The sequence below is a fragment of the Musca autumnalis genome, unplaced genomic scaffold, assembly GCF_047663935.1.
Source record: "Musca autumnalis isolate F117 unplaced genomic scaffold, ASM4766393v1 scaffold_1, whole genome shotgun sequence".
Classification (NCBI taxonomy): domain Eukaryota; kingdom Metazoa; phylum Arthropoda; class Insecta; order Diptera; family Muscidae; genus Musca; species Musca autumnalis.
Window position 1 is genome coordinate 220295683 of NW_027411644.1, and position 24502 is coordinate 220320184.

General features: G+C 39.3%; 1 protein-coding gene across 1 annotated transcript; it reads left to right on the forward strand.

Moving 5' to 3' along the window:
• The first annotated feature begins 2429 nt into the window (after positions 1-2429).
• On the forward strand, positions 2430-22594 carry LOC141391094 (lysosomal acid glucosylceramidase-like). Its single transcript, XM_073964014.1, has 10 exons — positions 2430-2605; positions 2673-2809; positions 4812-4989; positions 9564-9723; positions 9790-10110; positions 11478-11607; positions 15699-15812; positions 16071-16413; positions 16478-16649; positions 22365-22594. The coding sequence occupies exons 1-10, from the start codon at positions 2545-2547 to the stop codon at positions 22462-22464; spliced, it is 1716 nt and encodes a 571-aa protein (XP_073820115.1). The 5' UTR covers positions 2430-2544; the 3' UTR covers positions 22465-22594.
• Positions 22595-24502: the final 1908 nt, after the last annotated feature.

The window sequence follows — 24502 nt, forward strand, 5'->3', positions numbered from 1 at the left end:
ATTTTCCTAGAGAAAGGGCCTATAGAAGCACCTTTTTCTACAGAAGGGGTCAAAAGAAGCACCCTTTCCTACAGAAAGGTTATAAAGAAGCATCATTTCTTTCAGAAAGGGTCTGTAGAAGCACCATTCCATACAAACACACTTTCTTTTAGAAAGGGTATATAGAAGCACCCTTTCCTAGAGAAAGGGTCTATAGAAGCACCCTTTCTTTCACCCTTTCCTACAGAAAAAGTCTATCACCTTAGGGTCTGTAGAAGCACCCTTTCCTACAGAAAAGGTCTAAAGAAGCACCCTTTCCTATAGAAAGGGTCTATAGAAGCGCCCTTTCTTAAAGAAAGTGTCTATAGAAACACCCTTTCTTTCAGGAAGGGTCTGTAGAAGCAGTCTTCCTTTCAGAAAGGGTCCATACAAACACACTTTCTTTTAGAAAGGGTATATAGAAGCACCCTTTCTTACAGAAAGGGTTTATAGAAGTCCGTTTCTTTTAGAAAGGGTCTATAGAAGCACCCTTTCTTACAGAAAGTGTGCGTAGAATGACCCTTTCTTTTAAAAAGGGTCAATAGAAGCACCCTTTCTTTTAGAAAGGGTCAATAGAAGCACCCTTTCTTTTAGAAAGGGTCAATAGAAGCAGCCTTTCTTTTAGAAAGGGTCAATAGAAGCACCCTTTCTTTTAGAAAGGGTCAATAGAAGCACCCTTTTTTTTAGAAAGGGTCAAAAGAAGCACCCTTTGTTTTAGAAAGGGTCAATAGAAGCACCCTTTGTTTTAGAAACGGTCAATAGAAGCACCCTCTCCTATAGAAAGGGTCAATAGAAGCACCCTTTCCTATAGAAAGGGTCTATAGAAGCACCCTTTCCTATAGAAAGGGTCTATAGAAGCACCCTTTCCTATAGAAAGGGTCTATAGAAGCACCCTTTCCTATAGAAAGGGTCTATAGAAGCACCCTTTCCTATAGAAAGGGTCTATAGAAGCGCCAAAGGGTCTATAGAAGCACCTTTTCCTACATAAGGGGTTTAAAGGAGCACCTTTTCCAACAGAAACGGTCTATAGAAGCACCCTTTCCTACAGAAAGGGTCTATAGATGAACCTTTCCTACAGAAAGGGTTTAAAGAAGCACCCTTTTCTACAGAAAGAGTCTATAGAAGGACCCGTTCCTACAGAAAGAGTCTATAGAAACACACAAGAGAAAAGGTGTATAGAAGCACCCTTTCCTACAGAAAGTGTCTATAGAAACACCCCTTCTTTCAGAGAGGGTCTATAAAAGCAGCCTTCCTTTCAGAAAAGGTCTCTAGAATCAGCCTTCCTGTCAGAAAGGGTCCATAGAAGCACCCTCTCTTTTTCAGAACTACCTATAGTTTGACATTTGAGGTTAATAGTGTTCACAAAACTTCTACACCAAAATATGTCAACGTAGGCATACGTTTTGGTCTAGCCCCCACATAACGGTACCTCCCGATTTTCGGTATCTTGAGGATGTTTGCTCATTGACAGAACTAGCTGTAGTTAGACATTTCACGTTCCCAGAATTCCCAAAACACGACATCCACAAACATTTTTCAACATAAGTCCATGTTTTGTTTTACCCCCCATATAACGTTATTTTTCGATTTTCGGTATTTTGAGGATTATTTGACCGAATTATCTGTAATTTGCCATTTTAGATTAACAGAGGCCTCAAAACTTCTCCATCGAAAATGTCATGTCCATGTTTTGGAATCGCCCCAATAAAACGGTACCTCCCGATGTTTCGGTGTTTTACCTATATTTTTTACATAACTATCTGTTATTTGATATTTGAGGTCGCAAAACTTCAAAATAGGTTCATGCTTTGGTATAGGCGCCATATAACGGTACCTAAATTTTTCGACAGAACTACCTGTAGTTTGGCATTTCAGGTTCCCAGTGGTCACAAAACATCTCATAGGTCCACACTTTATTAAAGACATTTTTAGATACATTTTCTGACCTAATTTCAGAATAATTGACCATGTTACTTCAGAATATTTTATGATGGCGGAGGATATAAAAATTTCGGCCGGCCGAATTTAATATTTTTTACTTGTTTCTTTATTGCTTACTACTTTTAGGAATGGAACGACCCATAGTTATGCCTTTCTAAAATTGCAGAGAGAAAACATAAACGAGAGATTAACTAAACCTAAAAGACCCCTACAAAAACCTCAAAAGAATGTAGAAAAAATAAATAAACATTCATATGTGGTGATAAGAAGATCAGGGGAGCATGCCACCCTGCTGATTTTATTGGGCCAGTGTAAACAAAAATTGATAGAGAGTGGGAGAGACAGAGAGCGCTGATTTTAATTCTGTTAGACGCCAATGTATTTTATAGCGTTATTGACTGACCGCTGCGCTGGCTGGAACCTACTGCTGCGTTTGTTTGCGAAAGTTCGAAAGCGGAACCCACCACTAGCAGTTTGTGAAGAGTAGTGTTAAATTGAAGCTAGCGGATGACGGTCGCAGAAACGAAAAGTGAAATTTCGAACATTAAATGAAACTACACGAGAGTGCAGTATTTGTTGTTAAAAATGAAAAGAAATAGTTTATTATTTAATTTATTAATTTTATTAATTATTGTGTATTTTGTTGGTAAGTTATTAAATGCAATTGTTGTTGTTGTTGTAATAATATAAAATTGTACATTTGTTGTTTGTAGATACCACAAATTCACAATGTGATCTTGTAGAAACGAAGTATGGCTTGGTTTGCAGATGTTCCACAGATTATTGTGATTATCTTGAAGAGCCTAAACTTGAAGCGGATACTTCGTGGTTTATGATTTCATCGAGTAAAGTAAGTCGAGTTTATATTACAAATATTTAAATTTAAGAATTCTTTAATATTATTTGTTGTTGTTAACACTGTGTAATTGAAAATTCTGGGATTCCAATCAACTTTTTATACCCTCAGCCTTTAGGCTAAAGAGGGTATTTACACTTTGATACGACCAAAAATGTGCCTCATCGAAATAATGGTTTTAGAACCCAAGTATGTTTGTACGATATCCGTTTCAGACAATTTTGAGTAGATCTAGCAATGTCCGTCCGTCTGTCTGTCTGGCTGGTGCGCACGATAACTCTCGAACGGATCAATCGATTCGGTTCAAATTTTGGGTATCGAAATATTTTGTCCAGATTCGATTTAAGTTCGAAGATGGGCCATATAGATCCACTCCTTCAGGTACCTCCCCCACAAATGTTCAAAAATTGTCGCAAACTTGTGCGCACGATTACTCTTGTAGGGAATAACCGATTTGGTCCATACTTTGCACATCGTGTAATTTATACCAAACTTAGATTAGGTTCCAATATGGACTCAAGCGGTCCACTCCTTCGGGTACCTCCCACACAAAATTTCGGAAAAGTTCAGTTTAGGACCTGGTCTCGAATCTCTTTGATTTCTGTTTACACAAGTTGTATTCGCTGTCCTCTATACGACGCTGTAAGTTTCATTAGGGGCAAGTCCATACTTCCTGAGAAAATAGACTGAAAGTTACAAAAAACCCTATGACACCGTGTGTAGTGGTTGGAGCGCAAGATAACTCTCGAACGGATCTGCCGATTCGGTCCAAAATTTGGCTTTCGTAATATTTTGTCCAAACTTAGTTCAAGTTCAAAGATGGATTATATCGGTCCGCTCCTTCCGGTACCTACCCCACAGAAGTTCGAAAATGTTCGGAAAATTTGTGCGTACGATAACTCTTGAAGGGAGTAACCGATTTGGTCCATACTTTGCACATTATGAAATTTTTACCAGACTTAGATGAGGTTCCAATATGGACTCAATCTGTAAACTCCTTCGAGTACCTCCCACACAAAATTTCCGAATAGTTCAGTTTAGGACCTGCTCTCGAATCGCCTTGGTTTGTGTTGTACCATCTTGTATTCACTGTCCCCTATACGAAGGTACAAGTTTCCTCAGGGGCAAGTCCATACTTCCTGAAAAAATAGCCTGAAAGTTGAAAAACAAACCCTATGACACCATGTTTATGGGTGGAAGCGCAAGATAATTCTCGAACGGAAATGCCGGTTCCGGCCAAAATTTGGCCTTCGTAATATTGTTTCCAAACTTAGTTTAAGTTCGTAGATAAGCCATATCGGTCCACTCCTTCAGGTACCTACCCCACAAAAGTTCAAAAATATTCAGAAAAATTGTGGGCACGATAACTCTTGATGGGAGTGACCGATTTGGTCCATATATATTATGAGAATGTGTAAAGTTATGATATTATGAGAATGTGTAAAGTCTCATAATATCTACCAGATATAGATCAGGTTCGAATATGGACTATATTTGTCCACTCCATCCCGTACCTCCCACACAAAATTTTGGATAATTTCACTTTAAGACCTGCTATTGAATCACTTTGATTTTTATTGAAGCAACTTACATTCGCTGCCTCAATTACGATGGTAAAAGTTGTTTCAGGGGCAAGTCCATACTTCTTGAGAAAGCAGCCCGAAGGGTGTAAAAACCGCCTATGGCACCCCCATGGTCTATGTCGGTCCATTCCTTTAAGTACCTTTTCAGCAAAATTTTTGAACTTTAATCATAATCAATATTTTTGTCGGTTCATACGAGATCAAAATTTTAAAACCGCCTAAATACATAAGTTGTTTTGTGAAAAAAAGTGTTTCAATTTGCACAGGCTGAGGGTATATCTCTGTCGGCAAAGCCGACTGATACTTTTTTATTTGTTTATAAAAATATTAATTTGCATAAATATAAATCAACTTTATTATATCCGACTTCGGCTATACTGCAATTTAATAATTAACTGCCGTTTTTTATTTAGAATGGATTGCGATTCCACCAAACTGAGGGAAAATTTACTGCTGGTACTGTAACAAAAATTGAAGATTACCACAAAAATGCCACACCGAAATCCAGAGAAGAACGATTTAATCCAGACGCCATAATGGTGGACAATAGGAATTCTTTAGGGAAAATATTTGGATTTGGCCCATCTAATGGTAATTGTTATTGCATTAATACTAACTATGCTTCTACATAGGTTTCTATGCTGCTACAACAACAACTAGACACATAAGGGAGTTCACCAATCACCGCTTCAGAGAACTGCCCAAAACTTCTGTAAGATGTAAGGTAAGCAGAAAGGATTTTTCGGGACACACAATTACAGTCTAGGTGAGATGAAATTTCCCGGCAGAGGAGGTGGGACTAGCAAATAAACGTCGACCCTAGTGACCCCTCAGTTAAGGAACTGACATTACAAGTGAATTGGTTGGTCGATGAGCACAATCAGTACAAGTGCTTAGATCATCAGGAGAGTTGCAACGTTGGAGCCGGAATTAGTGAATTGTGGGCAACGGTTAAGTCACTCTCGAATCCTGTAAAGAAGGAAGATAGGACCTCAGTCACGTTGGCGACGTTACGCTGATTGATCCAAGGAGGCCTGCAATTAATTTTAATCGAAAATTCGTCGAGCACCTCTGGAGTGACAGGTCGAAGAGATGAGTTCTATGTCGCAATAGATCCCTTCCTGCCAAGGAGGAGCCACTACAATTTACACACAATGTGGAATCTTCATGGTAATGCTGAAACAATTGAATGAACCTAGCGATGAGTATCTTACGAAAGTTCTACGAAAGTTCTAAGCTAGCAACACACCGAAGCCTGGAAAATGGGCAAGGTAGCCCAGCTACTGAAGCCAAGCAAGGATGCCAGCTAAGATGAATCGTACAGACCGCTTTCGCCTCTGTTACCCGTAGCAAAGACTTTTGACTTTTATTTCTCCCCAGTATAGAAAATAGCTATCCTGTTGCCGATCACAAATAAGCATGGGTTCCGTAAGCAGCACAGCACTGCATGCCATCTCCGAATAAAGCAGGAGAGAACTCAATCACAACAAGCCCTGAGAAAAGTGTTAGTGGCGCCCGATATAACAAAAGCATTTGATGATGTCAAACACTCCATGCCGTTTGAGGACATCGAGCAGACTACCCTCCGGCTAACGTTGGATAATGAATTATATTTGTGGACACCAGTAGTATGTGGAATTCAAAAACAAAAAATCTAAAGCCCTTGAAGTAGGGAGTTCCCCTAGGTGTAGTGATATTTCCGAGACTATTTAAGATCTACCTTTCCTGTATTCCACCACTTTCAGAAGACATAGAGATCGTATAGTATGCGGATGATTGTACGATCTTGTTGACAGGTACCTTTCCTAATGTCATTTGTGAAAGCCTGAACTCCTTTTTAATCAATCTTGAATGTCCTGGTCGATGGCAACAGAATTGGAAAGCTATGCGGCACCACATTGCACTTATGCGATGGAAAAATATTCAAACCTGTAGGAATGCCGCCCTGTGAGTAGCATGCCATTAGTGGACAATTTGCAAGATGAGTCAAAGATTTTTCCGGCATGTTCTTGTAGCATTACTTACATGGATCTTGTCGTGAGAGTCATTCCAAACACCGCGTGTTGGATAGGACTTCTCCACCAAGGCTTGTGAAGAGGGATCTTCTTGATCTAGGAAGACAGAGAGAGATTGTGGTCCAACGACATTAAGAGAGAACCTCTTAGATCAACAAGCTTATGAATTAGGTTTAGATGACATTCATACAGATGCAGTCCCAGATGCCATAAACAACTATCGTGTGAATGCGGTCATCGGAGTGAATCCCCCATCTATCACACCTGAAGAACGTCAGCTGCCAGGATAAACCAGACAGATGACACACCTTCAAAGGGTCTTCTTCCATAGAAGACAATTAAAAAGTCTTCTTTCCATAGAAGATCTTCAAAAGGTATTCTCTACATATGTAGAAGACAATGTATTATTTCCGTAAAAAACTTCGAAAGGTCTTCCTTCCATAATATAACTTCAAATGGTAGTTTTTCCATAGAAGACTTCAAAAGGTCCTCTTTCCATAGAATACCTTTAAATAGGTCTTCCTTCAATAGAAGACCTTCAAAAGGTTTTCCTTTCAAAGAAGCCCTTCCAATCGTAGTCTTTCCATAGAAGACCTTCAGAAGGTCTTCTTTCCATAGAAGTCCATCAAAAGGTCCTCTTTCCATAGGATACCCTCAGAAGGTCTTCCTTTAATAGAAGACTTTGAAAAGGTCTTCTTTCCGTAGAAGGTTTTCTATTCATAGAAGGCCTTCAAAAGTCTTCTTTCATGTCTTCTTCTTTTAACAGAAGACCTTCAGAAGGTCTAAGGTCATAGAAGACCTTAGAAAGGCCTTCTTTCCACAGAAAAACTTCAAAAAGATTTCTTTCCGTAGAAGGTCTCCTTCAAAAGGTCATTTTTCCATAGAAGACCCTCAATAAGTCTTCCTTCAATAGATAGTTTCTTTTCCATGGAAGACTACAAAAGGTCTTCTTCCCATAGAATATCTTCAAGTAGGTCTTCCTTCAATAGAAGACCTTCAAAAGGTTTTCCTTCCAAAGAAGCCTTTCCAAACATAGTCTTTCCATAGAAGACCTTCAAAAGGTCTTCCTTCATAGAAGACCTTTAAAAGGTCTTCTTTCCATAGAAGGTCTTCTTTTCACAGAAGGCCTTCAAAAGTCTTCTTTCAGGTCTTCTTCTATTAACAGAAGACCTTCAGAAGGTAGTCTTTTCATAGAAGACCCTAGACAAGTCTTCTTTCCATAGCAAAACCTTCAAAAGGATTCCTTTCCGTAGAAGGTCTTCTTTCCATAGGAGACCCTCACAAGGTCTTCTTTTAATAAAAGACTTTCAAAAGTTTTTTTTCAATAGAAGACCTTCTTTCCATAGAATACCTTCAAAAATTCTTCTTTGCATAGAAAATCTTCTTTCCACAGAAGACCTTCATAAGATAGTCTTTTCATAGCAGACCTTCAAAAGGTGTTCTTTCTATAGAAAACCTTCAAAAGGTATTCTTTCTATAGAAGACCTTCAAAATGTCTTCTTTCCATAGAAGACCTTCAAAAGGTATTTTTTCTATAGAAGACTTTCAAAAGGTCTTTTTTCCATAGACGACCTTCAAAAGGACTTTTCCGTAGAAGTCTTCTTTCCATAGAAGGCCTTAAAAAGGTATTCTTTTCATAGAAGAACTTCAAAAGGTCTTCTTTCCATAAAAGACATTTAAAAGGTATTCTTTCTATAGAAGACTTTCAAAAGGTCTTCTTTCGATAGAAGACCTTTAAAAGGCCTTCTTACCATAGAACACCTTCTAAAGGGCTTCTTTCCATAGGAGTCCCTCAAAAGATCTTCTTACCGTAGAAGACCCTGAAAAGGTCTTCCTTCTGTAAGAAACTCTCTAAAGGTCTTATTTCCATAGAAGACCTTCAAAGGGCCTTCTTTCTATAGAAGACTTTCAAAAGGTATTTTTTTCTGTAGAAGACTTTCAAAAGGTCTTCTTTCTATAGAAGACCTTCAAACGGTATTTTTTCTATAGAAGACTTTCAAAAGGTCTTCTTTCTATAGAAGACCTTCAAAATGTATTCTTTCCATAGAAGACCTTCAAAAGGTATTTTTTCTATAGAAGACTTCAAAATGTCTACTTTCCATAGAATACCTTCAAAAAGGTCTTCCTTCAATAGAATACCTTCAAAACGTTTTCCTTCCAAAGAAGCCCTTCCAAACATAGTCTTACCATAGAAGACCTTAAAAAGGTCTTCTTTCGATAGAAGACCCTCAAAAGAACTTCGTTCAATGGAAGACCCTCAAAAGGTGTTCCTTCAATAGAAGAGCATTAAAAGGTCTTCTTTCCATAGAAGGCCTTCGTCTTCTTTCTATAGAAGGCCATCAAAAGGTATTCTTTCTATAGAATACCTTCGAAAGATCTTCTTTCCACAGAAGATCTTAAAATGGTCTTTTTCCAATAGAAGACATTCAAAAGTTCTTCTTGCCATAAAAGACCTTCAAAGGGTCTTCTTTCCAGAGAAGACCTTTAATGGTCTTATTTCCATAAAAGACATCAATAAGGTCTTCTTTTCATAGAAGACCTTCAAAATGTTTTCTTTCGGTTGAACATCTTCAGAGGACAAATTTTCCATAGGAGATCTTCAAACGGTAGAAGACTTTCAATGTATCTTCTATCCATAGAAGGCCTTTAGACCCTTGAAAGGTTTTCTTTCCCAGAGGACCCTCTTTTTTCCGCAGAAAATCTTGAAAAGGTATTCTTTCTATCAAAGACCTTCAAAAAGCCTTCTTTCAATTGAATATCTTCAAAACATATTCTATCCATTGAAGGCCTTCCCAAGGTAGGAGACATTCAAAATGTCTACTTTTCAGAGAAGATTTTTAAAATATTTTCTTTCCTTCTTCTTCGTAGGAACTCTATCAATGGATTTCTTCCCACAAAAGACCTCCAAAGGGTGTCCTACCAAAAGAATACCTACAAAATGTGTTCTACCCTTCAAAACGTTCTATAGAAGACCTTTTTATGGTCTTCTTCTCATAGAATTAATTAAAAACGTGTTCTTAAATAATGATGTCTTGCGTCTTGGAACCTAAAGTTCACATTTATCTTTTTATAGCTTTTTCACAATACATCGTTCATATTACTTCGTTCCTATTTGTACTTTTCTTATATAATTCGTATTCTTTATTTCAGTATTTTCGTTACCCATTAGATTAGCAAAATCCTCAGCTTCCATTACCATCAATCGTAACAAAACCTATCAAAAAATCACGGGGTTTGGAGGAGCATTTACCGGTACTGTTGCCTACTTATTGGACAAATTAAAGCCTGAACTGCAAGATCATCTCTACAAGTAAGTGGTAGACATTTCATTAAATTAATTTTCAATTAATTGTTATTGAAATATTCTCCTCTGCAGATCATATTATCACAAGGATGGCATTGGCTACAACATGATACGCACCTCGATTGGTGGTTGTGATTTTGATTTAGAACCTTGGGCCTACAATGAAATGCCACAAAATGATGCAACCCTCAGTAATTTTACACAACTTGATAAACGTGACATTTTAAAAGTGGAACAAATAAAGAGACTGCAACGAGTTACGGCCATCAAAGATTTGAAAATTATGGCTGCAGCCTGGAGTCCACCGCCGTGGATGAAAACAAATAATAATTGGACTGGTTTTAGTCAATTAAAATCGACCTATTATCAAACATGGGCCCTGTATCATCTCAAGTAAGTAGAGCAAAAATGGAAATTTAAATATTAATTAATACAAATTTAGTTGTCCAACATACGAGGGCAGTTCGGAAACTTCTTAGCCTAGCACAAAAAGCGCGGTATAAACAGGAAAAAATTAAGTGTTTTGGAAACTTCCATCTCTGTTATGAACACATGTTAAATTTTGTTTCGATCTGGCAACTCCTTCATATAGAAACAGGTGTTCAAAAAGACGCATCCGCAATTTTTTTACAATGGTAAAATTAGAAATGCGTGCTGTCATTAAATATTTACATAAAAAAGGTTTATCGGGACAAGAAATTTATAATGATATGGTGAATGTGTTAGGTGAAAGTGCTCCTTCATATGCAACAGTAAAAATTGGGTTGCTGAATTTAAACGTGGTCGTACAAGCATTGAAGATGAACCACGTATTGGACGTCCAAAAACAGCAACAACAACAGAAATTGTAGCCAAAGTGCATGATATGGTATTAAATGATCGACGAATAAAAGTGCGTGAAATTGCTAATATCATGGGCATCTCAAGTGATCAAGTCCATTTAATTTTGCATGAAGAACTACAGATGAAAAAGCTTTCTGCAACATCGGTGCCGCATTTGTTAACAGTTGATCAAAAACGCATAAGAATGAACATTTCTCAAGCTTGTTAGGATCGTTTTAAGCGAAATAAAATGGATTTTAAGCGTCCTTTCATAACTGTTGATGAGACATGGATCCACCACTATACTCCAGAGACAAAAAACAATCCAAACAATGGACTGAAGCTAAAGGAAGTGCCCGAAAGAAGGCAAAAACAATTCAATCGGCTGGTAAGGTTATGGCAACGGTTTTTTGGGACTTCAAAGGTATTTTATTGATTGACTATCTGCAAAAGGGTAAAACAATAAATTCAGAGTACTATTGCAACCTTTTGGATCAATTAAATGTACAAATTCGAGAAAAACGTCCTGGCTTACAACACAAAAAAATAATTTTTCATCAAGACAACGCACCAGCGCACAAGAGTGTTTTAACAATGGCTAAAATCAACGAATTAAAGTACGATTTAGCTTCCAGTGACTTTTACTTGTTTCCAAATCTAAAAAAAATCCTTGCTGGCAAGCGTTTTACCTCAAATGAAGATGCAATTACAGTTGTAAACGACTATTTTGAAGACCTTGAGGAAAACTATTTTAATCAAGGGATAGAATTGCTAGAAAAGCGTTGGACTAAGTGTATTGAAGTTTCAGGAGATTATATTGAAAAATAAAAATATTTTTGAAAAACTAACTATTCTCTTTCGTTGATAGGCTATTTATTTCATTTTCATTTTATTTATTTTTTCCCCCGTTTCTTCTTTAACATTTCATTCGGCCACAGATTTCTTGAATTGATGCAGGCCAAAAATATAACGATTTGGGCCATATCCACTGGCAATGAGCCTCTAAACGGAGTCATTGGTTGGTTTTTCGTGCATTTCATGAGTTTGGGTTGGACACCACGAAATCAGGTATGTAGAAAAGTATGTTGATACAAGCACACACACAAAAGCGTTGCAGCGTTTATTAGGGTGTATGGAATGGTACATCAATGGGATTGAAATAAAAAATTCTCGAAAGTTACAAAAATCGTCAAATCGTTAGCGGGAAAATCGAAATCGGTCTGTACAATTCACCTTTGTTGGCATCCTAGTCTGGCTTCAATAGCGGGACTACCATGCCCTTTTTCCATATTTCGGAAGATGTAAGTGACTTGAGAACTTTCGTGAGATATTCAACTCTCGACTCATCCAGCTGTTTCAGCATATTTTCTCTGGAGAGAAGATCTTTTGAAGGTTTTCTTTAGAAAGACATAATTTTAAAGATCTTTCATGGAAAGAAGATCGCTTGAAGTTCTTCTATAGAAAGAAGGCCTTTTGAAGGTCTTCTATGAATACAAGATCTCTTGAATTTCTTCTTTGGACCTTTTGAAGGTCTCCTTTAGAAAGACAACCATTTGAAGGTTTTCTATGGATAGTAGACCTTTTGAAGGTCTTCCCGGCAAAGAAGGCGCTTTGAAGGTCTTCTATGGAAAGAAGGTCTTTTAGAACTCTTTTATGGAAAGAATAATTTTTAAAGGTATTGTATGGGAAGACGACCTTTTGAAAGTCACATACATTGTGAAGGTCTTCTATGGAGAGACTACCTTGTGAAGGTCTTCTATTAAAAGAGTACCTTGTGAAGGTCTTCTATGGAAAGGAGACCTTTTAAAAGACTTCTGCAGAAAGAAGGCCGGTTGAAGGTTTTCTGTGGAAGACTGACCTGTGAAGATCTTCTTTGGTAAGAAGACAATTTGAAGGTCTTCTATGGAAAAAGGGGTGTTGAAGGTCTTCTATGGAAAGAAGATCGTCTATGGATATGGTCTTCTGTCGAAAGACAATCTTTTGAAGGTCTTCTATTGAAATAAGACATTTTGAAGTTCTTCTTTGGAAAGAAGCGGGTTTCTTTGAAATATATCTTTCAGAAGGCCTTATTTGGAACGAAGACCTTTAGAAGGCTTGATTTATCTTGGCAGTTGACGTTCTTCAGCTGCGGTAGATGGGGGACGTACTCCGAGGACCGCACTCGCATGCCAGTGGTATATTTGGCATATGCGTCTGCACGTATGTGAATGCTATCCGAATCTGCTTGCTGATCTAGGCGTTTTGTTTTATATTTTTTTATACCTCTCTCCCGATCATGAAGGTCCCTCTTGACATGACTGTGGGGGAGTCCTATCACCATAGGGTGATTAGGATAACTATCACGGTAACACCAATGGCATGCTGCGAGAGCATGCCATCGTGTTGCCGTATTGAAAGAATCTTCGACTCCACATGCAGATTGTTCACTGATGATATGGGGAGGCATCCTGCGGCATTCTGACAGTTTTAAATATTTTTCCATCGCGTTGCACTTATATTGGCGGAATAGGAGTTCAGGCTTTCACAAATGGCATCAGGAATGTACGGCAAGATATTACAATCATCCGCATACCTTACAAACTCAATGCAGTCTTTAGATGGTGGAATACAGGAGAGGTAAAGAGAAAACAGTTCCGTAGGTATCACCCCGCATTGCAGAACTCCCTGTTTCACTCTACGGGGCATGGAATTCTTGTTTCTGAATTCAAAGTAGGAATTGCGTGTACACATTAAATTAATAATTAATCAATCACACGACAGTGGGTTCTTCGGTACCGGTTTGACCTGAGACCGAGACTAGCATCAAACATGCTGCTACAACAACAACATATAATTAATGTTTCAATGTCTTGAAACAGCGTTTAGTGCTTGACAGTATTTAAGGCCTTTGAATAGTCGAACGCCAACACACTCTGTCCTATCGCATGGCTTGTTCCTCGACTAATATATGTGGAGATGGCGTGCAGTGCCTTTGACGTGCTGTGCTGTATACGGAACCCATGCTAATGATTTACAACTGAATAGTTATTTCTGATTTTGGGGAGGAGTAAAGCTACGGGCGACAAAACCGATATCGGTCTGTATGATTCACCTTGGCTGGCATCCTTGCCTGGCATTAGTAGTGGAACCACCCTGCCCATTTCCAAAATTTCGGGCACGATGTAGGTGGCTAGCGTCGGGTTGCGAACTGTGGTCAGATACTCGACTCACGGCGCAGCCAGCTTTTCAGCATTACCATAGCAATTCCATCCATTCTTAGGATCAGTCAACGTAAAGTCGCCAAACGTGACTGAGGTCTTTTCCTTCTTTCCTGGATTCGATAGTGACTTAACCCTTGTCCACAAATCACTTATTCCGGTTTCAATGTTGGAACTCTTCAAATGATTTAGCCACTTGTTCCGCTGGTGCTCACTGACGCAACTGTTAACTTCCAGTGTCGGCTCCCTGCCTCTGAAGTCACTGGGGTTGGCTCGGCGAAGCTTCATATGCTAATCCCTCGCTGGGAAATTTGGTCTCATTTCGGGTATTCGATCCTCAGGTATATAACGAGCGGCTTCATCAGTGATGATGTTTCGGAACGCCATCTCTGTTGCCCGAACATCAGAAGGATTGAGCAGATCTCTGAAGAGGTGATTGCTGAACTCTCTGAGGCTGGGTCATTGATTGATGAATGTGCGGCGTTCAGAGGTGATGATATCTGGTGGTCTGCTGATGGAGACAATTATGGGGAGATGGTCTGACCCAAGGGAAACGTTAAGTGATGTCATTTGTCCGATTAGGCACCGCAATTGTTACATCTGGCGAACTGTGTCACACTCCGCTAATTCTAGTAGGAGTGTTCTCATTTACAGTGCAAAACGTAGATCTATATATCTGCTCAGCCCCTCTGGTCATTGGCGAGGACCTAATGGCAGAACTCATGGTGAACATTAAAGTTCCCTAAGACCAGAGGGTTATGACATTCCAAAAGCGGGCTAATGTTGGTCCTATAACCTGGAACACAGATATTTATCGGGGAGATGTATACGTCAAGCATCTCTACCTTGGCAGTTCCACACTTGACTGCTATCCCATGTATGGGCCATTGAAAGTTTTAGCAAGGTAGGTCTGTATAGAACACACTGTGCGCATCGCCCCGTCCAAGGTATTCTTCCGACTCATAGACTCCAATATTTCCTCGATCTTACCTCGGAGTTCATTGCAATTAAATTGCTAAGAGGATGCATTTCAAGGATTGGAACATTGGCTGCTGTTGGGAGACTGCGGGGGAGTCACGTATTCTGCTGACAACAACAACTCACTGTCGTAGTCACTCACATGGACGAGTCCAGAACAACACCTGAGATGCACCCACTACCGAAATCTATTGCATCTCACTGAAGTTTGAGTGTGCTGAATGCCGATATGACAAACTGAACACAATTAAATTGGTCCTAGAGTTTCCTCCATCCAGGTATTCCTGGATATGCTGCTCCTACAACAGAAAAAACATACAAATATAAACGTATGTACACTGGGTATGTAGAAGTTTTGTGACTACTGGGATCCACAAATGCCAAATTACAGCCAGTTCGGTTAAAAATTGTAGTTAATACCGTGTATCGTGAGGAACCGTTATATGGGGGCTATATCAAAACGTGGGCCGATAAAGCCCATCTTCGAATTTAACCTACCTATGGAAAAAGTTCACTCGATTGTTATAACAACAGATGGATCGGCCTATATAAATAAGAAAATGGTTATGCCGAAGGTGGCTTATTTACATTACTTCGTAATGGGGAGTTTTGGGTCATGTGATGTCCAAGTGTTTTCTGGGTAGTAAGTTTGTATGAACAGGGAATCTCAAATGTCAAATTACAGCCAGTTCGGTTAAAAATTGTAGTTAATACTGAATATCGGGAGGTACCGTTATATGGGGGCTATATCAAAACGTGGGCCAATAAAGCCCATCTTCGAATTTGACCTACCTGTGGAAACAGTTCACTCTATTGTGAATTGTTTTTCTATAGATTGCTGTATCTATACCACCCTATTATACATTCAGCTTCTTGTTCCTTACGGGTTATTTATCTTCGTCCCAATTACATTCTTCTTGAGAAAAATGTTCCTTTCTCTTTCGCTTTTATTAATGACAATTTTCATTCTTTCATTTCATTTAGGCAATTTATTTAAATGACTACCTCGGACCAATGCTGAGGAAATCTCAATTCAAAGATGTTTTGATATTCGGCAACGATGATCAGCGTTATACATATCCAACATGGTTCGAAAGGGTAAGTTTAGTGTGGCAAATTTTCTATGGATGATTAAGATTTGAAAGGCAATTAGATATTGGATATACGTACCTATGTAGATCACCAAGTGGGTGTAGTGACCGAAGAATTTTACAAAGATATAAATAAGTTCTGTGGGAGGATATAGACACAGTTACAATTTATACTACATGGTTACATCTAATTAATTAATATTTACCTTCCTCAAATGTCATTGATGTATTTGTTACTTAACATGTTCCCCCTTTCCTTATACAGATGAATGCCACCAACCCGGAATCTCTAAAATATCTCGACGGTCTTGCTGTTCATTGGTATTGGGATGATGTCTTTGGTCCAGAATTGATTGACAACACTATGAAATTATATCCCGATAAACTACTGCTGAACACAGAATCGTGTGTTGGAGATAAGCCATGGCAAACACATGGCCCGGAGCTGGGTTCATGGGAACGTGGCGAGCAATATATCAAAGCATTTCTCCAGGATTTGCAGCATAACTTCAATGGTTGGATTGATTGGAATTTGCTGTTGGATGAAAAGGGTGGTCCAAATTATGTCAATAATTTCGTAGATGCACCAATTGTGGTGAATACCAGCAGTAAGTGAAGCAGATAACTTCGATGACTTATTTTACTTATGATATAAAATGTCAATATTTTTAGATTATTCCGAATTCTATAAACAACCAATGTTTTATAGCATTGGTCATTTCTCGAAATTTATATGGCCGGATTCGAAACGCATCGACGTGAAAGTGACAAGTCTGCAGCAATCGTTGAGCGCAGTGGGATTTCAACGTAGCGATGGTGTAATTGTTGTTGTCATATTTAATAGGCAAGTGATACATTGTTGTGTACATGGCGGGTGGTGGAGGGATGAGTATGTTTAACTCTTGGCACGCGTCTTTTGTTCAATACCCTTCCGTCTGCAGTCATGTGAATGAAATGCATATCTTGTTGATGTAATGACTGGTACTTGAAACGTTTTAGTTTTCAATTGAGACATTTTACTAACGCCTCTCTCCCTCTTAAGTAGAGGAAAATTTATGATTATGTCTTAAATTTTATACCTCGATATGTGATGATGTCTTATTTCAATTGGTGGAGTTCTAGTTGGAGAATTCATATCACTTGAGAACAAGTAATAATTGTGGTAATTTATGGGGAAGAGTGTTCGGAAACTCACGAGGGTAGGTATGGAAAGTGAGGTAACATTAATTTACCACTTCTCCGAATGTGGATTGCTTTATCCGTAAATTAGGATAGATTCATCCAGCAGTGTGGGTTGTTGTTACCTTAGCAGCAACTTTCGTTGTCCAAGGCAGTTGTTATTCTTCCGCTGCCACGGATGGTAGGTGATATCCGCTGACAATATTCATGCGATAGGCTCTTAAAGCATCAGCGACTGCATCAGTATGAATATCTTTCAAACCTTCCTGATAAGCTTGTTGACAATTTTTAGTGGTAGTATATAGAAATTGCCTTTCTGTCAGAAAGGGTCTTTAGAAACATCATTTCTTTCAGAAAGGGTCTTTAGAAACATCATTTCTTTCAGAAAGGGTCTATATAAGCTCTCTTTCTTTCAGGATGGGACTATTGAAGCACCCTGTCTTTCAGAAAGGCTCTACAGAAGATCTCTTTCTTTCAGAAAGGGACTACAGAAGCACCCTTTCTTTCAGAAAGGTTCTATAGGAGAACCATTTCTTTCAGAAAAGGTTTATAGAAGCTCTCTTTCTTTCAGGAACCATTTCTTTCAGAAAAGGTTTATAGAAGCTCTCTTTCTTTCAGGAACCATTTCTTTCAGAAAGGGTCTATAGATGCACTCTTTCTTTCAGAAAGGGTCTATAGATGCACCCTTTCTTTCAGAAACGGTCTTTAGAAGCACCCTTTCTTTCAGAAACGGTCTATATAAACTCTCGATCTTTCAGGATGGGACTACGGAAGCAGCCTTTCTTTCAGAATGGGTCCATATAAGCACCCTTTCTGAAAGAAAGGGTCTATAGAAGAACCCTTTCTTTCAGAAAAGGTCTATAGAAGCACCCTTTCTTTCTGAAAGGGTCTATAAAAGTACCCTGTCTTTCACAAATGGTCTATAGAAACACCCATTCTTTCAGAAAGGTTCTATAGAAGAACAATTTCCTTTAGAAAAGGTCTATAGAAGCACCCTTTCTTTCAGGAAGGGTCTATAGAAGCACTCTTTGTTTCAGAAAGGGTCTATAGAAGCACCCTTTGTTTCGGAAAGGGTCTATAGAAGCACCCTTTTTTCAGAAAGGGTCTATAGCATGGATAGGCAATGTGCGCTTACTGAGAGCAAGTGAGCATACATTTCAATGCATTTTACATTGAAGTTTTCGCTCACTTGCTCTCAGTAAGAGCACATTGCCTATCCATGGTCTACAGAAGCACCCTTTCTTTCAGGAAGGGAATACAGAAGCACCCTTTCTTTCAGGAAGGGAATACAGAAGCACCCTCTCCTTTAGAAAGGGTCTATATAAGAACCCTTTCTTTCAGAAAAGGTCTATAGAAGCACCCTTTTACTGAAAGGGCCTATAGAAGCACAATTTCTTTCATGAAGGGTCTATAGAAGCTCTCTTTCTTTCAGGAAGGGTCTATAGAAGCTCTCTTTCTTTCAGGAAGGGACTATAGAAGCACCCTTTCTTTCAGGAAGGGTCTATAGAAGCACCTTTTCATTCAGAAAGGGTCTATTGAAGCACCCTTTCTTTCAGGAAGGGACTACAGAAGCACCCTCTCCTTTAGAAAGGGTCTATAGAAGCACGCTTTTTCGGAAAGGGCCTATAGAAGCACAATTTCTTTCATGAAGGGTCTATAGAAGCTTTCTTTCTTTCAGGAAGGGACTATAGAAGCACCCTTTCTTTTAGAAAGGGTCTATAGAAGCACCCTTTCTTTTAGAAAGGGTCTATAGAAGCACCCGTTCTTTCCGAAAGGGTCTATACAAGCACCCGTTCTTTCCGAAAGGGTCTATAGAAGCACATTTTCTTTCTGAATTGTCTATAAAAGCACATTTTCTTTCTGAATTGTCTATAAAAGCACCCTTTCTTTCAGAAAAGGTCTATAGAAGCACCCTTTCTTTCAGAAAAGGTCTATAGAAGCACCCTTTCTCTTTGAAAGGGTCTATAGAAGCACCCTTTCTCTTTGAAAGTGTCTATAGAAGCACCCGTTCTTTCAGAAAGGGTCTATAGAAGCACCCTTTCTCTTTGAAAGCGTCTATAGAAGCACCCTTTCTCTTTGAAAGGGTCTATAGAAACACCCTTTCTCTTTGAAAGGGTCTATAGAAGCACCCTTTCTCTTTGAAAGGGTCTATAGAAGCACCCTTTCTCTTTGAAAGGGTCTATAGAAGCACCCTTTCTCTTTGAAAGGGTCTATAGAAGCACCCTTTCTCTTTGAAAGGGTCTATAGAAGCACCTTTTCTCTTTGAAAGGGTCTATTGAAGCACCCGTTCTTTCCGAAAGGGTCTATAGAAGCACATTTTCTTTCTGAAAGTATCTATAGAAGCACCCTTTCTCTTTGAAAGGGTCTATAGAAGCACCCTTTCTCTTTGAAAGGGTCTATAGAAGCACCCTTTCTCTTGGAAAGGGTCTATAGAAGCACCCTTTCTCTTTGAAAGGGTCTATAGAAGCACTCTTTCTCTTGGAAAGGGTCTATAGAAGCACTCTTTCTCTTTGAAAGGGTCTATAGAAGCACCCTTTCTCTTTGAAAGGGTCTATAGAAGCACCCTTTCTCTTTGAAAGGGTCTATAGAAGCACCCTTTCTCTTTGAAAGGGTCTATAGAAGCACCCTTTCTCTTTGAAAGGGTCTATAGAAGCACCCTTTCTCTTTGAAAGGGTCTATAGAAGCACCCTTTCTCTTTGAAAGGGTCTATAGAAGCACCCTTTCTCTTTGAAAGGGTCTATAGAAGCACCCTTTCTAACGAATCATACCCTCAGGACTTTGGGGTAGTTTGTGTCGGAACTATTGACACATTGAACTGCACTTTCAGTGGGAGCTCCGTTTCCACCGTCCATATGGTGAACAGTGTGGCTGTTGACTTAGTGGCGGATGTTTTGATATTCTTCAAGTGGAAGAACTCAACAAGATCAATGAGATAGGCGTTTAGCCTATTAACGGTGGAACCTGGCGCCATGAGCGTACAAGCATCCGCGTACGTAATTAACTCAATGTCGTCGAGAGGGCGTGGAATTGCTGAAAGGTAGATGTGAAACAGTTCCGGAGATATCACCCCTCCTCGTTTCTGAATTCCATGTATGACGGGCACAACCCAAACAGTTGGTGATCCAACGTTTCAAACAAGGCCTCGAACTGCTTAGCATGGCTGACCGTATCAAAAACTTTGGTCAGATCCAATGCTACCATAATTGTTTTGTTGCGCGGTTAGTTCTAGTTGAGACCTCGGCTATCGGGGTGTTCGATAAATTGTCGGTAAAGGTAGCCTGCGCACTTCTTCGGATCTGTCATAACTACACCGTTAAACATGACAGATGTCCGGTAATTCTTCTTACTAGCGCACAGTGGATCCACTTGTATGGAGAAAGTGGCCAAAAATATTTCCCGTGTAAATATCAAGCTAATGAGCTGGTTACAGCTTTATGTTGCTGCGAAGAGTGTTTTATGAAACCATGAGCGTAACATTCTCCCCCCTTTCCCCTCTGAAGGGGGTATACGGTAAGAATTGTTTTATGCTGTTAATACCAAATGACATGAACAAAGGTCTCGATTATCTTATGATGCAAAAATATGCTTGGGGAAACAAAACAATCTACAAAACATCATAAAATCCAACCAATTTAGCAGATTAAAAAATTCAAAATTTTTGTCTGAAAATTGGTACAATTTTTAATATAGATCTTATAGCGTTCTTCTTGGAAGTCACGTACCGCCAACGTAAGAGAAATTTGAAAGAAAATTTCTTCATCTTTCCACTGATACCAATTATGTTAGTGTACGTGGTCAGATAACAGAGTTATACGCTAATATATCCATAGAAACCCTATTCTAGGGCAGCTTTAGTCAGCGGCCCACCATTTATAGTCTGGCACTAGATGGCAGCTGATTTTAATACTGAATAATCTTAAATCCATGAGCTACTTTGGAAAATTATTCCCGAGGTGGGCACTGGTGGGCATCATGACTAAAACCTTAGGTCAAATTTAAGTATATGATCGAATTGGCATTACAAAATACACCAAGATAATATGCAGCTAACTAGAATTCCACAACACGCAAAAACACTATTTTTAATGAAAATTAAGCTATTACCTCCGCCCTCAAAATCCGCTATAATAATTTGCTATACGTATTAGTTTCGCGATATTTTGAATATATTTACTTGCACTTAAAATATAGGTTGTATTCACAACAAAAAATTATTAGTCAAATGTTCCGACTTTTAAAGCTGTTCTTAAGAAGATCGCGATCGAATGAAACAAAAATTAATATATTTTAAAAAAGGTCCATGTCATAGCTGTCAGAGTTGCCAGATGTTGTACCAAAATTTTGACATTAATTTTTTTATTTTTGGCCAATAGGTGGATCCACTGTGCAGCGTTCGATAACGCCTTAACCGTTGAAAACAATTTACCACAACCGGTTCCAATGTTGCAGCACTTCAGATGTTCTAGTCACTTTTTCCGCTTGTGTTCACCGACTAACCTATTGATTTCCATTGTCAATTACATATCTGATTCTGGGGTCGCTAGGGTTTGTACGGAGAAGCTCATCACGCTCATTCGATAATCATGTTGCCTCTGCCGAGAAATTAGGTCTTATTCGCTTGGTATTCGACCGACAGGAATATGGCGAGCGCCTGCAGTGGTGATGAGATCTCGAAAATTCTTTTCTGCTACCCGAACATCAGAGGGATTGGGGAGTTGTCTGAAGCGTTGCTTGGCGTTCAGAGGATACGAAGTCGGGTGGTCTATTTATCAAGATGAGGATAGGGCTTGCCAAGTCACATCATTCATCAGACCAGGTGAGATGATGGATATGTCAGGCGAACTATGACCTTTAATCCTGGTGGGTCCGTCCGCGTTCACGATGCAAAATGTGAATCTATCTATTTGCTCAGCCGGCTTTGCTTCTCTGTTCATTCCCTAGGATGAAATGCCGTAGCTCATGATGTGCATTGAAATCTGCTAGGACCAGCCGGTTATCACCTTCCAACAGTGGTCTGATGTCCAAGGTGGTTAATAAAATAAAATCACATTTTTCGCCCCAACTTATTATTCGACCCTCCTCTTCTCATGTTAAGTGCACCCGTTTATGATGGGTAGGGTGACATGTCTCTTTAAATCTCAACTAAAAATTGTTAATAGTTTTTATAGTTTATTTTCCGCTTGATACACTTGAGAGTACTCAATGCTGGTGCATCTGTTCTGCTCGACATTAACAACAATGTTTTAAATGGTACACATATCCCATATACATACGGATGTATGTTATTATATTTTTGTACATAAGAATGTCTGTGCATTTGCATTTCTCTTAACCGCTACTACTCGAGATTAATGCCATTTAATTTCTCTCTGTTTTTCAGTGCATCAATTCCCCAGGATATTACCCTAAATGATGGCATTCGTGGCACCACCATTGTTAATGTACCTCCTCGATCAATTCATACAATGTTGTACAAGTGATTTGGGGATGAATGATTGAGGATATGAGCAAAGAGTGAATTGTGTGTGGGGAAATGCACTCAAACCATTTTGAGTGACTTTTGAGGAAATATTTTATAAATAATAAAGTTGTTTTTGTTTTATATTTATATACATACATACATTTTTTTGGAACGGATTATAATAACTTAGATGATCTATAGGAGATATGACCATTTAAAATTTGTAAATGTCTTGTGCAGTGCGATTTTTTGGCCACAACCTCTAGACAACATAGGGATCTTCTGTATTCTTGACATTTGTGAAAGGTTAAACTGCAATTTAGTCAATCATACTCCGTTACTTCGCGCTATGAATATGCACTGAATGCCACTGAATCTCCAGGTCGACGTTAGAACAGTTCTGACCACAAACTATCCCCTTCGTCTTTAAGATCAGATTCGATAGCATGTTTAGGTCGTCGGCGCATGCCATAGCTATAGGCGGCAAATGTAGGAGTAGGTCCAAAGACCTCATGTCCCTAGCCGACATCAGTTGGACATAAAGAAACCTTGTTGAGTACCTATAACGCGATAGGTCTGTCTGTGGTAAGTCTGTGATAAGCCAGTTTGGTCCTTGAAATAAGTATAACGCAACGAAAGTGTATTAGATCTGTCAGAACGCTGCCCTGTGAACTATAACAAGGACAATTTACCATTTCAGTGGACCATTTACATGATGGCATGAATATGCATTCGGTACGTCAGCATAATTATATGCTTTCCTTACAGCACCTGCTTGAGTGTTATTGCAGGAGTAATCCTAATTATATTATGGTGGATAGGACAATCCCCCGCTCCCAACGATTCTGAAAATCAATAATTCTATCTAGCAGGAATCAATAGAATTCATCTAGTTTCAGTCTGTGAAGGCATAAATAATTATGCAGTGAATCCCGTCCATCAGCAGCGGTTGCATCTTTGGATTCACATATTGAATTAGGTTCGAATTAAACATATTATATCGCATACTCTTACGTCAACAACAACAATATACTGACATATACATATGTTCTCATAACATCCCCGAAGGTACAAGGTAGACTTCTCTCATATCAGTGTGTACATGCGATTCATAATGGCTCACTGATATGGGGCCTACTTTTTATCGTCGAGTACGAACAACATGTCTTTCGACACCACTTGTAGAGACATTTTTCATGGCTGAAATACTTAGGAAATAAATGCAAGCCCACATTACGCTAAGGAAATTTGCGAAAATGTTGACGTTCTGGTTATGGATTGAACCACACAACTTCTGAGTGCACGGCGTACGTGCTTACCATTGCACCACGGTGACTACTGATACATTAGAATCCCTAATACATCCATCACTCATTCGTATGCCTACACAGCATGCACACAAATCATACCCACGGTGCTCTTGAATCAACTTTAAATGGAAGGCGTTTACACCTGAGAAGTTTTTGCGGATTCATGTTTTGTGGTATTCGGTCCTCGGAAACGACCAGATAAGTATAGTGTGGCTGAGCAGATTAATGGCTATAATTTTTGTGCGGTCAATGGAGACGCCCCTACCAGAATTAGCGGAGAGGGTCACAGTTCGCCAGACATAGTAATCGTGTCACCTGATCTGACTAATGTCGTCACCTTGCTACCCATCCTTTCTCTTGGGTCAGACCATCTCCCCATAATTGTCTCCATCAACCGACCGTCCGATTTCATTATTTTTGAATGCCCCAATTTCGTAAATCGTGGGAAAGCTATTTGGTCAAGTTTCAGAGAGTTCACTAGTCACCGCTTCAGAGATCTGCCCAATCCTTCTGATGTTCGGGTATGGGAAAGGACGTTACGAGACATAATCACTGCTGCAGGCACACGCGCATATACCTGCTGGTCGAATACCCGAAGTGAGACTAAACTTTCCAGCATGTGCGAGGCTAACATGAGGCTAACAAATGAGCGTTATGAGCTTCGTCGCGGCAACCCCAGTGACTCCAGAGTCACTGAGCTGCCACTGGAAGTTAACAAGTTGGTCGGTGAGCAACTGAAGAGTTGCA

Bases quoted from the DNA above. Each gene is read 5' to 3' on its own strand.
- LOC141391094 (XM_073964014.1), top strand. From the start codon at position 2,545: ATGAAAAGAAATAGTTTATTATTTAATTTATTAATTTTATTAATTATT. The intron at 10,111-11,477 runs GTAAGTAGAGCA...ATTCGGCCACAG, and splicing joins TGGGCCCTGTATCATCTCAA to ATTTCTTGAATTGATGCAGG. The intron at 15,813-16,070 runs GTAAGTTTAGTG...TTCCTTATACAG, and splicing joins ATCCAACATGGTTCGAAAGG to ATGAATGCCACCAACCCGGA.